We start from the raw sequence: 15,327 nt of genomic DNA on the forward strand, positions 1-15,327 counted from the left end.
TTGTGAACATTGTGTGCCCTCTGGAGGCGGTTTCAATATTAGCCATGTAAAGGGTTTTAACCACACCAACTCAAATGCTTTTGAACTTTCTTTATTGGCCTTGTTTTTCATACTCTTGTGTGAAATGAAAGAAGTAAAGAAGTAAAATACAACATATTTGGCTCTGCAATGGATTTTTTTTCTTGTTTGAACACTTTAATATCATTAGGACGTTAATCTGCCTTCATGAGTTTATTTTCCAGCTCTCGTAAGGCAGAGTTTATGGAAATTTGTTGGGAGTTTTCTGCTCTTTGAGATAAATTCAAACAGATGTAATGCTGAGACAAACAAGAGACAAACAAGAGACAAACAGGACAAATATGTTAGAGCTTAAAGGGAGTAAATACGGTTGTAGTAGTAGGGGTAAGGAGTGCTTTAGTGTTATGATGACTGTGAACTTGTGAACTATGGTGATTTTATCTTTGTTTAGTGTTCCCTGTGTTCTGTATTTCTCATACTTTCATGTCGATATGTACCTAAGGGTCTGAAATAAAGCAACTTTGTCATTCCACTTACTGGGTTCCCATCAGGACCTGGAGGTCCCCTCTCCCCAAAGTCTCCAGGAAACCCCTGGGCACACAAAAAAAAAAAAACAGGAATCTCATGTAAATAGAGGTGCATCAGAGTGACAACATCACTCTGTCAATATGTTCATTTTCATGTTAATTTTATTGATAAATTATATGGATTATCAATGAGGATATCATGCTGAGCTCAGGGGATCATTTAAGTCAAAACAGCTTCATTCATAAAGCTCATATCACAAATTTTCCTCAAGAGCCCTTATAATCTGCCAAGTGTAAAACCCTTAAATCCTCAGACCCCCAAAGTGTTTCCCAAAACAGAAGTTTGCTGAGTAAAGCCAAGCAAATCCCATCAAATGTGCTCCCAGCGCTCCGTTCCTGTGAGACCAACAGGAAATTCCACGGCTGAGTGTTTCCGAGCGACCGAGTGTCTGTGTGTGCGGTGCGCATGCTGATGGGGAGCGCATGGCAGGCCACGAACCAAACCCCCAGGACTCGCCTAAATGGCCGAATAAAGCTGCTTGGCTCAGAAACTGCTGACTAAGTCTGTTTTTTTGCTTGGCGCTTGTAATTCTATTATAGAGGCAGAACAAGAGGCGCAATGGAGCTGTGGGGCCACACGCTCAACGTGTGCTTGTAAAAGTGCCAATGTCAACATTCAACGCAGCATGCAAAAGCTCAGCAATGAGGGAGAGCATCATGGTTAGATCAATGATAAAGGGAAGAATAGTACAGTGGCCACACCTCTAATTCTCTGACAATAAAAAACAAGAAAAAAATCATGCAATGAAACTATTAAGACATCAAGAGACAAGCTGATTTGATTGCTTGTGCGGCAGACTGCTGAATTTATTTCTGGATAAAGAAATAAGCAGTGATTGATGCAATGTGAAGCTCATAGAATGAAAATGTGCCTTTTTCCAAAACTGGCTAAGTTGTTATCAGAAACACATGCACATCCTTTTAACTCATATTGACTTCAACTTTTAGCAGAGTTGGCAAAACTTTTTCTTTGTAATCCAGTTGAACTCCTGGTAGTCTGCTCTGTGCAAAATGTTTTATTTGAAATATATTCAATAAATTAATCAATAAGGATGGATAATTTTCTGCATTAGACCTGTAAGCAAATCTGTAGAAAGGGAGCATTAAAAATACAAAGAGCGTCCGAATTTGCCTTTGAGTGGATGAAGCTCTTTTAAGGCACAACTCATTTGAATCTTTGTTGGATAAAACATGTCAAGTCCTTCTCTTTTATGTTCAACTTCACTTCTGCTGACTCAGGACAACTTGTTGCATAAAGTGACTGACCTCACTTTCCACTGCAGAGGAAGAGAAATGACTTGTCATCATCATGACTTGGCTTTGTATGAGCAGATTTCTTGGCTCTGTCTATGTCTCTGACCGTTGTAGTATAAAAACAGCCACTGTAGGCCTGGGAAAATATCTGATTTACACTAGTGGTTACATGCAATTCCAGTATTTTCCATGTAAGCCACAAAGGAGGGGAAGTTTATTTCCAGGCGCCAACAATGGTAGACTTTGCTGATCTGTGGGTAGAGACTGCTGAGAGCCAAAGCCACAACTGACACATCATATTATCATATCAGCCTAATGTAGAACAAGCCATGTAATAACTACAGTGTCTAACAATGTTTCCTAATCAGCTGCAGCCAGAGAAAATTAATCATAATAGATTTGTAGACGAGGAATCATTGGTTAAACTATGAGACCGATAACTATTGGCTGCGAGTTTAAATGTAATCTGCTGACACATGAACATCCAGGAACCCTATTTAGGGGGCATGTGTCTCCCCTTATAGCAATCCCTATAGTAATCCCCCAGCATTACTGTGCTGGAGCGCATGTTACTACAGTTTTTATAAACAGATTTATGTCTGAAGCCAGGACTCTGTCAGAGTAATGGTCTTATAATACTCTTTAAAGTGGCTCGGCACGACAGCAAGGGTCCATAAATCAAGAAAACAACACCCTCACGTTCATGGGGCGGCATTAAAAAGGTTCTCGGAGAAGTATGTTGAGAGAAAACTTTACCGGCCTACCCATCTTGCCCTTCTTCCCATGAATGCCAGGAATTCCCTGGAGACAAAAAAGACAATAGAGATGAGAGATGGAGAGAAAGCAAAAAGGGAGATAAAAGCAGATATCTAAAATAAAAAATACATTTTTGAAATGAGGTGACTCCAGAAAACAGGCAGGCATGTGCCAAATAAATTCAAATGTTGCTTTTATCATATCATATTCTTAATCAGAAGAATAATGAAATGAAAATGTCTTTTGTGAAGGGGGTTTAAATGATTTTAAGATTAGAAGAGCAACTAGTAGGACTGTGAAATGAGATTTTTCTGCAAGATGGTCAATTCAGCTTTCACACTGTGGCTCAAAGTTCATCAGACTCAAATGGATTTATTCGGGCTCAGTTGGGCTTAGGCTAAGCTGTGCCTGAGATGGATGCTACATTAACACTAATTAGCTCAGATTTAAATTGATACTTTCACATGTTGGCTTGGTAGTATGCCACATCAGCATTTATCTCATGGTTAAGGCTGAAAGACTTTGGTCATTAGTTTAGAGCTGTCCTGATATAAAAAAAAAACTGTCTGACACTATATCCATTAAAGATAGCAATTTATTATATGAATAAATAAGTTTTCCAAGGCAATTTTGAAATGCACATCCTAGTCTGATCATCTGACCAGACTAACTGATGTATTTATAAGTGGCCAAAGTGCTATATCACCCCTTGGCTTGATAAAAAAAATGATGTCAAAACAGAATTAATTTTACATTTTGTGGCAGTGTTTTGCCCCAGCAGTTTATGGAAATTTGGGTCCTTGCCAGCTTTTATTAATCGTGATATTCCTACTTCATTTTAACCTCATCTATTCCAGATTAGACATTTGGGAGAAGGTGTGATCGAATTTAGCCCAGGGGAGCCTGTGCTACTTTGGGCTCATAATAGTGATTTGGTGAGATGTGCCTGGAGCGCTTCTAAAATGAAATGTATTTCTATTTCATAGCCCATGGACAGATATATAATACAACTCAGTGGGGTTTCACTTTCACAGCCACCGATACTCACTCTCTCGCCATCAGGACCAGGGCGGCCAAAAAGCCCAGGGAGGCCAATGTGACCCTGGAGAGACGAATAAAAGATGGAGAGGATGTAGAGGTAAAGCACAGATAGATGGCGAATCAAAAGAAGATGGACATGAGAGGACAGTGAGGCCGAGCAGAGGAAATGGACATTGTGATGAGCTGTTAGAAGTGTGAAACTGACAAATGACGGAAAATTTCAACAAAGACTTCTACTGTGATGCTTTGATGTGTTGCAGGCTGTTCGGTACAGGAATGTGGCCTGAAGAGCTAAGCCTTGAGGCAAGTGTATATGCCCATGGACTGCATGGTGCTGGCTTCCACGATGTAGTCCAAGGGCACATACCCTCACATCAGGGATCTCTGGAGATCGCTGCCAATGCTGCTGTGGATAGAAGAGGAGGGAGGAGTGGCCAAACAATAGAGACATAAATAAAAATGACATTTAATGAGAAGCTTATGTCTGAGAGCATTATTATGCTCTGGGCAGAGCAATATACTTTTATGATATTTGGCTGACATGAGCAAGAGAAGGAAGCATGAAAAAAGTTGTAAAGAGAGTCAAGTTCCTTAACCTCCACATCACTTTCTGCACAATTACAAAACCAGTCGTCATTATCGTAATATAGTAACAACACTGGACTAGTGGTGTTTATGATACTGGCTTTTTAGTGTAGCCACACTGGTTAGATAATTCATTCAGCAGTTCTGCACAACACAGACAGCTCCATTACAAGACGAAAGCACCATTCTTATCCCTGGGATTCAGTGGATATGTGACGTTACAGATCATTACAAGTACATGAAAAACAAGTACACAAATAAGTTTGCGATGGTTCTGTTTTTACTGGGCATGACAGAGCAAAAAATGCATCTGAAACAGCTCTTTATGATTAGAGATCAGTAAATCTGCCTCAAAGTCTCAACATTTGATTCAAACAATGCATGCAGAAGCTGTCATTTTCCACAATCCACTTACCCTGACTCCTTTTGGCCCCATTTTCCCTACAGGCCCAGGTAAACCCTAAATGTAAAAGATCACAACAGAGATTTCTCAGGTTAAAAACAGGGTCAAATCTACTTTGTGTCACAGTAAAAGCATTTTCTATAAAACAACAGAACATGTTATAAAACCAGTTTAAAAAGCACCCCCTGCTTGATATAAGCTCTAACTTTAACCTCAAATTTAAATCTTTCATAACACTTTAATTGGCCTCTCTGCTGCCTTTTGCGGTCTTAATACCTCACATCAATTTCTCAGAGACACAGCCGACAAATCCACCAGTGTGGAAAATCTCTCCCTGCAACTCTAAAGATCAACTCTCAGCTCGGGAGAACTCCCCTCAGCAAAGTGAAACGCATTGACATAAACCTGCAGCCCTCTGTGATTCACAGCCCACAGATGGTAGGGGGAGCTAAAACCTAATCCATCACACACCACTAAGTGTCTAAAGGGATCAGAGTTCAGACACAGTAAGTGTGCTTAAGCACAGATGCAAACAGAGAGACCTCCGCTTGAACTCTATGTTATCATAAACATTCAGGAAGCGTGAGCCGGCAAGCAGTCGTCCAGCTGTTTATGGAGTTTAAATTTGTTTAAAGCTGAAAGGAAACAGATTTTAAAATGTACAGAAGTCTTAATGCTGTGCAGCTTCGACTTCTCGAGTTCAATGTTCTTCCCAGAAGTGAGGCGAGGACTGACAGTCACAGTTCGGAGGGACAGGGTAAGGTTATTTGTACCCGAGGAGCTGTGGCATTAGTCACACTTTTATTACCTTTTCTTTCTTCAGAATAGTCCTCACAGCGGAAACCTTTTGACATTTTATTTTCTCTCTAGACCAAGGGCATCTGTTGCTGAAATCCACTAACGGTGCAACACCTCAGAGCTGTTGTTGCTTTTTCTGAGGCCTTTCCTCTTTGAGACAGCATTTTATTTGGATTAGCCAAATTAAGTTAAAAGCTGCCAATGGCTGAGATTCTTCCCATACACCGAATACCCTTAAAAGAATTATTTTCCACCTCAAAAAAAATTCAGCTTGTCAACATTTTGTCGTCTTGCTGTCTGATTCATCCCTCTGATTGTAAGTAAAAACTAGTGTAAAATTTGATTTATTTAAAGGCCAGAACCAGAGCAGTTTGATATCTTTACTCCAATTTATGGCTCTATCTTTCTTTATATGTTAGTGTGCGTCTCCATGTCGGTGTTTGTTTGTGTGTGGCCCTGCTCAACTAGCACCGCTACACTAGATTTACTGCACCTGCCTGCCAGGATAGCCTTTGGCCCCAGTGCTTCCATCATCTCCCCGTTCACCCTGCGGAGAGAGAGAGGAGAAATCAGTACTGAAGGAGGACAAGAGATTCAAAGGAAAGAGTAGGGAGGCTGAAGGATGGAGGAAGAAAAGGAATATTCTCCCTCTGTGTACATATGGTTTCTGTTGCTGTCTCAGTGATTGTAAGAATGAAAGAAAACTAAAATCACTCTATTTAGAAGTCACAGGCAACAGTCAATTGCTCCTATGGAGAAATTTAAATCTCTCAGCATTTAATAAAGACCTTTTGTTTCGTCTCGTCCTTGTTGCTTAAGGAACTGCAGACGCCGGCCCTCCAACCATTCAATTAATCCAACAGTTAGTGCTGTTATAATGCGGTTGGCCCACGTGCTAGTAAGACTACTCTGAGCACAGTTTTGCCATTATATGTTTACCCTCATCAACACACATGAGTCACTCCTTCCTTGAGGTGAAACCAAACCAAATACATCTCTATGACAAGAATGATTAACTCTGCATGTGTTGGAAGAGAAAAACAGGATTAGTTAGTCAGGGCATGCAAGAAATTACAGGCTGTTTGTTTTGTATATTAATGGTAAATACAAAAACCCCATTTATAACACACTACTGGAAGGGTTATGTATCAGTACTTTCTGTTTACTTAAAAAAACAGCTAATGAGATGTTTAATGAGACATCAAAATGTTAAAAACACATTAAAATCATATTAGGACTCTTGATTCCACAGGAAAATAGTAGTCATGGAAGTAGTTCTTAAAGAGGGGTATTGTACTTTTCCGATTTTTAAAACATAAATATAAAGCACAATGTTGGGTGTCCATACTCCACGTCTGCAAATTTTTAAACCACAAGATAAACATATGTGGCAGTAATCTTGGAATTAGAGTGTAAATTGATGAAAACGGTTTCTTGGGAATCTCTCCGAGATCCTCCCGAGATGAGATTTTGATGGAGCGAACTGATGAGGTCATCGCAATAGGATCTCCTGACTGGTTCATCCATGCTGCTGGCAAAGCGGAACAGACCACCCCCACAAGGCCTCTTAGCCATTTAGCCATTTAGTAACACACTAATTAAACACTTACCAAACAGATACATCCTGCTCTATCCTTCGCTGCTGCTGGTTTTCTTCCCCATCTCTCTCCAAACTATCAGGATCAGACTCCGGGTCTAACACGTACAGACGTATATCAAAATTCGCCATATTTTACTCAGTCTGACCGGTTCATTCAAAGTGTACAAGTACTAGCTTAGCATTTACTCAAGCGTTTCAGACGGAGGTTAAAATAAGGGTTTTTCAGGACGCCAGTGTAAGAAACATAGGAGTTTTTTGAGCTGTAAACCATGTGAAGCTACTACATGGGTATCAGAGAGATGGTGTAAAGCTTTGAAAAAAGGCATAATACCCCCACTTTAAAATAATACTCATAGGAAAGTTGTTGAAATCAGACACAGCAGGAAGGTTATTCAGGCCATTCTGCCAATACTTGAAAAAATATTCTTTTGTTTGTACTGTTTTAAAGGTACAAAAGCATATGCTAGCAGCATACAGGTAATGCTATAGGTTTTCCTGCTAACCACTGGGGTTGATTAGACTTGTGTTTTGTGCATGCTAACCTCACTTTTCCAGAGCGGCAGTGGAATACCAAGAAAATACACGACTAAGCAGTTTAAATCAAGGAAGAAGACAGATAGCGTAAACATGGAGGATGTTTAAAAATTACTGTATTGTTAACTCTAATTAAACAAAGTGAAAATCAATGCATTTTAAGATTGTTAGCAGTAGTAGACTCTTACAGGCCATGCCAGCATTTCTTTTAAAGCTGTTATAGAAATTCAGTCAAACTGACAGAAGGTTAATGTATCGCGATAGAAGAATGTTTTTACTTTCAATTTGGCTTCTTTGACAACAAAAAATGACAAAAAAAAACCTTTAATGTCACAGTGAAAACAGACTTCTACAAATTAATGTCACTGAAATGAAATATGTAAGGTAGAATAAGTGACTGCATTAATATTCACCCCCTTCAAGTCAGGACTTAGTGGATGCACCTTTGGCATCAATCATAGCACTGAGTGGATAGGTCTCAGCTAGGCTTGCACATCTGGATCCTGCAGTTCTGGGCTTAAACAGTTCTTGTCGAGTCCAGCCACAATTTCTCTACAGGATCGTGATCTGGGCTTTGACTTGGCCACTCCAGAACATTCACCTTGTTGCCTTTTCACCATTTCTGTGTAGCCAAGAAGCATCCCCACAGCGTGATGCTGCCACCATGGTGCTTCACAGTGGGGATGGTGTGTTTGTGGTGATGCGCCGTGTTTGTGCTTGCCTGATGGCCAAAAAGTAGCGTGGGATCTCCCACGTGCCTTTTTGTGAATTCCAGGCGAGATTTAATATGAGTTTTCTTCAACAGTGGCTTTCTCTTTGCCACTCTCCTACAAGCCTTTGACTGGTGAAAAACCCAGGGAATAGTTGTATGCAGAGTCTCTCCTGCTGAAGCTTGTAACACCTTCAGATTAGTCATAGGTTTCTTGGTGGCCACTCTCACTAGTCTCCATCTCACATGGTCACTCAGTTTGTGAGGATGGCCTGATCCAGGCAGAATTACACATGTGCCATAATCCATTTCTTGATGATGGATTTAACCTTGCTCATGGGGATGTTCAGTGCCTTGTAAAAATGTTTGTACCTATCCCCTGACTTATACTTTTCAATAACCTTTTTCTCTGAGTTGCTTGGAGTTTTCTTTTGTCTTCATGGTGTAATGGTAGCCAGGAATACCGATTAACCAATGATTGGACCTTCCAAACACAGGTATCTTTATACTACAATCACTGCACCCAGGTGATCCCCATTTCACTAATGTTGAGACTACTAACACCAGCTGGCTGTACCTCTGTTGAATTAGGTCAGTCACTTTAAAGGAGGTAAACATTTAAGCAACCACTTATTTTACACTCCATATTTTTGTTTAATTGATATTCATTGGTAGAAATAAAGACATTTTTGTATTTTTTCCTGTCCAAAAAGCCTACTTATATTAACCATGATTGAGTTATAAAATCAATGAAAGTGTAAATTATCCAAGGGGTTGAATACTTTTTATAGGCACTGTACTAGGAATACTCGTTTAGTCCTGACATGAACAGGGAGGAAGAAAATGTAATAGGAAAATAATTACCCAAAAAAATTCCCTCCAAAGACTGAGAGTTCACAGTCTTCAGTTACAAGAAGTAATGCCCTTCTGGGAAAAGAAGTCACCAACTATCACCATTAAATGAAAAACAATCAAATCACGTCCATTAATCAAAAACAGCTGCAGAATGCTCTCCAACACTAACGGACTCCTCTGGATATTAAGCCATATTCTGCTTGAGTCATTTTTCCACAGAAAAGGCAGCCTGATCTCTAAAGAGGCCTTTTTATATTGTTGTGACACAGCACATTTTTCTCAAAGATAGTACTCCGGATTTGGGCTCAGGAAGGAGGGAGAAAATGAGGAGGAGTAGAAGGAGGAGGAAGAATGACCTAGGGGTGTCCAAACTATTTAGCCCACTTGTTCCTCTGCCAAAAAAACTCTTCTGCTCTTTTCCAAGATTCCAGCACAACTGAGGTCTAATGTGAATTCTGTTTTATAACTCTCATTTCACACACCTCTTTTTATCATCCTGGTGTGTCTGTAGAAATCTCTCTTTTTCTCTCACATATTTCTTACTTGACGCTGGAACACATGCTGGACTCTGGTGGGAACTTTGCTTGACTCTTTCTATGACTAAACAAACACTGGCAAACAGCTAATATGCAGTGCAACCATGGACAAACAGCATGCAGCGGTTTATCAATCAAACCTTTTCTGAGAATATTTACTTAGCTAAAGAGGGTCCTTTAGCTACACAAGTTAATATGCATTTGTTATTGAGCAGCCCAAAAAAAAAAAGTATTACAATTTAGTGGAAGAATTTGTGAAATTTATATGCTATATGTTATAAATGAGAGAAAATGTGGCATACAGTACAGGTAATAATTAAGACAAAACCATATACTTACAGGGTCGCCAGGGAGACCCCAAGGACCAGGATGACCTTTTCGTCCCTGTAGATACAAAAACAGAGTTCTCAGCATTTGACAATGATGGTAAGATAACATCACCAATTTGGTTAAATTAGGATAAAAACAAAGGCTACATGCTAAGCAACACACTTTTAGGATAAAATATAAAATATCAAGTCTCTAGTCAAAATTCCAAACTTTTTTATAGTTTATTATACTGTCTCCAAGTTTATTTCAGTCTGACTGCAGAAGCTGAACTTCCATTACATAGTCCTCCTCCTACCTAAGAGGGACATGACTTTGTTTTCTTATCAATTATGCAATAAAATAACTTAATAAAGACCTGGAAGGTTTTCGTTAAATGGTACACAGCAAGGACAAATGAAATAGCTGTGAAACAAATAGACCACTTATCAGCAGCAATGGCTGGTTAACCCTGAATAAAACAATTTACGATCCTACACAAGAACAATGGCATTTTTATTTATTGTTGCAGCACAGCTGCTTGGCCGTGAATTTGTCTAATCGTTGCAATGAATGCACTATGACAAAACAATACACAGCAATCTTGCATTAATTAAACTCTAAGCCAATTAGACAAGAACAAATGAACCCAAAAGAGTAATTAATGGTCACCTTCATGCCCCGTGGTCTCAAACGAGCATGCCAGCTGCTTACAAAAAACATATTAATCTTTTACAATCAAGGCCTACAGAGAAGATAGAGTCACTTGAAGTCATTTCTGAGGGAAGAGCATGTCTAACCCCTAAAGTGTGAAGTCATTAGCCACCAGCTGCCCTGTCCTGTCTGCAGCAGAGCAAGTAAACCACAAGCACTCAGAGGCCGATGTGCAAAACTTCTGAGCAGTAAACAAACATGCCACCATTAAGAGCGCTATACGAAGCACTAACACACCAACAGCAGGAGTGTATACATGAGGATTTAACCTCCCTCTGCACATGTTCTGTGACATTTCACAACATAAAGCAGATAATTATTCTAGGGTTATTGAACTGAGATAACACAGGCCTGGAAACTGAAGAAATAAAAATGCTTAGAGTAGCATTTGCCCTTCTTTGGACTGATGCTGTAAGGATGCAACAATTCTCATGGAGTAAAAAATAACAACAGTAAACTTCCTGAGGGATAAAATCACTGAAACATCTTTAAAGGACAAAGTGATTCAATTACATTCTAATAAACCTTTACATATGGAACACAGCCTCATTAAAACAGATCTTCCATTTCTAACTCCCCTTAAATTGCTTGTTAAAGAGGGTTATTGGCTTTCCTGCTTAAAGTTAATTGATTAAATTGATAGCAGTTGTCCATTCATTAAAGCTGACTTTACAACAAGAAGGCTTTAAGCTTAGCACTTGTCCTTGAAACTGTCTGGACAACAATTCTAGCTCCATTCAAAATTTTAAGGATTCAACAAAACCAGTGGCTCCCAACGTTTATTCAGTGAAGTCCCCACCCCTACTTATGCCTACATGCTTGTAAACTATCCAGTTAGGTAAGGGGTGTCAAACTCAGTCACAGCAGGGACCTAAATCTGAGTTTAGGTCTAACCTGAGGGCCTAAGAAGGTCAAGATTTGAATGAATTATAGGGGGAAATAAAACAGTGATGATAAATGATTTTAAGATTTCTTAAAAAAACAAAACAAAAAACAAAAACAAAAAAAAAAAAAAAAACATCAAAATGATTAAATATCCCAGCATCAATGTTACTGTGTGTCCAGGTCAAATAAATGCTAAATAAATAAATTAGTTTAAAGGCTTAAAATCTGGGATAAAAAGTCAACATTTTAAGTCCTTAAAGTCAAAATTCAAAATTAAAAGTCAAAATAAGGTTTTTAAAGGGCAAATATATGAGATAGAGGGTTAAAATCATGAGTTTAAAGGTCAAAATAGAAGATAAAATTCAAAACTGTGACTCTCAAAGATCAAAATATGAGATAAAATTCTCGATCAGGAGTTCAAAAAGTGAAAATATGGGATTAAAAGTCAAAGTTAGGAGTTAAAAAGGTCAAGATACGATTTAAAATGAAAAATTGTGACTCTAAAAGGTCACAATATGAGAGAAAAGGTCAAAATTATGAATTCAAAAGGTCAAAATATGAAGAAGTCAAAATCCTAAGTTTAAGTTATAATCTTGAGGTGCAAAATAATAATACATGAAATGACAACACAAATGTGACCAAAGCCAGATAAAGTTCCTGCAAGTTGACATTCCGGTGGTTGAGAAAAATGGATACAAAGTTGTTTTCTTTAAAAATCATCATTTTTTGTTTTTTCTCATTTTATGCAAGTCTGACATTTAAACTACTCACTCGATGAAAAAAGTAACACAAATGTGACATTTAAAAGCGTTAATTTTGTGTTTTAAAATGCCCTGTTTTCTGAGTTTCTGCGGGGAGATTGAGGGGAGGGGAAAGTGAAACTGCTGGGTGATAATTGGCCACTCAGCCTGCCATTATTCCCAGTTTCGTCCATGGAAATGGACAATAACAAACTCCGCATGGCTCAAGCGCCACCCCTCCCCCAGCACATAAATACAGCTGTTTCTAGTTATCACCTTTATCAAAAGGCCGCAAGATGCACCCTACAGTGAAGAAAAGTAGAAGAGACAATGAAGAAGTGGCAAGAATTATCAACAGACTTGGGGCGACTTCATGATCACTTGACAGTGAAAGTTAGATGAAGGCGGATTTCCTATGGGAATATTTTGATGAGCGTCACCAGTCCGATTCAGAAGCTTGGTTTGGGTGGACTTTATATAAATCTGGCCCTATTGTTCACGCCCACTACCTGGCCTGCCTGAAGGTATGAAAAGTCCTGAAACTTTGACTCAGAACAAACAGAAACTAGAAGTTAACATTCAAATGAGCATATCTTTGTAAAATCTGCTCAGATTAAGGTATATGATGACCATTTGAAAGCTTGGAATCTACACTTTCACACTGACGACTTGCAGGAGTTTTTACCAGCTTTGGTCACAAATTAATTTCTTTCCCTCATTGCTGATTTTTTAAATCTTGTTATTTCTACTCTCTATTTTTTCCGATTTTTATAACATTTTTTTTTTAATCTTCAAGGTTAAATTTACATTTTATACTTGAGGAAATCAGCAGACCTCATACAGGTGAGCCAGTTCTAATTTAGATATGATATGATCTTGTGGGCCAGGTAAAACTGCACTGTGGGCCGCATTTGGCCCCTGGGCCTTGAGTGTCACGCCTGTGAGTTAGGTTTTTTATTATGATTTCATTTAATACACAAAAAACTCAGTGCAGACAAAGCCTTGACAAAGAGAAAAAGCCCCAAAAATAATCTCACAAAAGTTAATTAAGTATCTAACACTTCATGAACTACAGTCAAAACTTTTTGACCTTAGGAATATCCAGCAACGCACCCATCTGTTGGTAAAGCAGGTTAATAGGCTGAGGCAGATTGCTCTTTGGAATAATCAGACTGGCTATTGGCAGTCCATGCTGATTAAAATGCTGACACTGGTCCAGTTTGTCATCACGACTAAGAAGAGTTAAGTAATACTAATGGTATTGGAACATTTCAGGGAATATTCCACAACTAATTCCCTGTTTCAAATAAATCAGCTGTGACTTGGACCTCTGATGTCATCGTAATGAAATAACTCATACTTGCTCAGACCTTTATAGATAGCTGAAGTTGTGTATTGCAGAGGGATGCAACAGTCGTTACCAATGGTAACATGTTGTCCTTGAGTCCTCATAAAGAAAGAAAAACATCTTTATGGGTTATTCTGTGTAATATCCCCTGCAGTCTTTCTTTGACAAATGAAGCCAGATGCCGATCCATTGTCCGCAGTAATTCAATCAGACGCTGTTACACTGCAGCCTTGAAAAACTTCCTTATTGATGATCATTGTCTGTTCTTCTCCTGACTCAATGTGCTCTGAATTGGAAAACTCTGACAGGATTTTTGGAGTAGATTAGTTTCCTGCTGAGGCCAAAGAACTGCAGCCACGAAAGGACAAAAGAATGTGTCTGGCCCTTCCAGCGAGGCCAATACAGCTGAGTACAGTAAAAGTGGAGAAAGGAAGTCTGTCTTTAGACTGTGTAGGTGTGTTCATGTGCACTGAAAAAGAAACTTAACAAAAGTGGACAGCTTTCACAGTTCTCTTCATCTTTTGTTTGATACAAAGATGGCAAAGGACCATATTCTCCATAAGTCCCCACTCTGAGGAGCAAAAACATTTAATTTGTATAACAGGCACTGAATCAAGCGTGCAGCCAGAGGGCAAAGTTTATCAGAAGCAGCAGCCTCTCCACTGCTTACAGACTAAGACTGTCTTTTGCTGATGATAAACTGTGTTTTAAAATGACTTTTAGTTTGATTACACAAAATACCTGGAGAGACTGGGATAAAATTTTAACCAAGCCAATAAGCTGAGTTGAGAACACGGGTTTTTCAGAGGTTTTTGGACAGGTCTGAGGATGTAGCAAGGAGAGTTCCAGAGGGTGGGGGTCCCAGGGGAACATAACTTCAAGGGGACATATGGGAAAATCACTTTTTCAGGCTTTTCTAACACAAATATGTGTCCCTGGCCTGTCCACAATCCCCTCAAGTACCAGAAACCCCCCCACCACCACCTTTCAGAAAATGTGTGCTGAAACAAGCTGTTCTCAGATTTTACATCTAGTGACCTCACCAGGGGCCTAAGCACCCGCCCCCAGGTTTGGTTGGCCCTCCCTACCTTGGAGGATGGTCTGGGAGCTTGATGGTTTGAATCCCAGTCTAAACTTTTGAAAAAAGTGTTTGTAATGTCACAAGTGTTGCAACCATTTCCTGAGAAGGGTGTGGTCAAGGGCGGAGTCAGACAGCTAATTATCACTTAAAGCCACTAACATTAAAGCCCTTCTCGTTTTAGGAAGGACTGAAACAGAGGGGTTTTGATTTTGGTACCAAACTGATTTAAATAGCAAGTGCTGAAGGGTACAGGACTTTCAGTGTGTCGTGCAACACTTCTTGGCAAGCCTCTTGTTCTTGTCTTGCACAAATGAGAAAATAAAGGTAGAGAATGTGATTACACAAGGCTGAGAGGCAGGAAGGAAAACTTGATGGCTGCACAGCAAATAAAAAGTTGAGTGCTATTCCAGCGTGCTCTGATCAGAGCTGACATGTAAAGGCCACGCTGCTTCAGGTCTGCAACACTCTCCAATGTGTTTCAGTTTGACACACTCACACATACATGAGTCTCTTCTTACTTAACGGTACAGACTGCTGCCCGACTCCCATGTAACCTCCCCATTACAACTTTACATAT

At 39.4% G+C, this 15,327-nt stretch overlaps 1 protein-coding gene across 3 annotated transcripts in view; it reads right to left on the minus strand.

Annotated features, from left to right (window-relative positions):
* col27a1b (collagen, type XXVII, alpha 1b) overlaps window positions 1-15,327 on the minus strand; it is a 106,291-nt gene that overhangs the window by 47,794 nt on the left and 43,170 nt on the right. For all 3 annotated transcript variants that reach the window (XM_041788364.1, XM_041788362.1, XM_041788363.1), the window contains 6 exons: window positions 10,016-10,060; window positions 5,936-5,989; window positions 4,657-4,701; window positions 3,664-3,717; window positions 2,616-2,660; window positions 556-609 (listed from right to left, as the gene is read on the minus strand). In XM_041788364.1, the coding sequence (XP_041644298.1) occupies window positions 556-609; window positions 2,616-2,660; window positions 3,664-3,717; window positions 4,657-4,701; window positions 5,936-5,989; window positions 10,016-10,060 (297 nt within the window). The remainder of the gene's footprint in view (window positions 1-555; window positions 610-2,615; window positions 2,661-3,663; window positions 3,718-4,656; window positions 4,702-5,935; window positions 5,990-10,015; window positions 10,061-15,327) is intronic.

Source organism: Cheilinus undulatus, linkage group 5 (assembly GCF_018320785.1).
Source record: "Cheilinus undulatus linkage group 5, ASM1832078v1, whole genome shotgun sequence".
Lineage (NCBI taxonomy): Eukaryota > Metazoa > Chordata > Actinopteri > Labriformes > Labridae > Cheilinus > Cheilinus undulatus.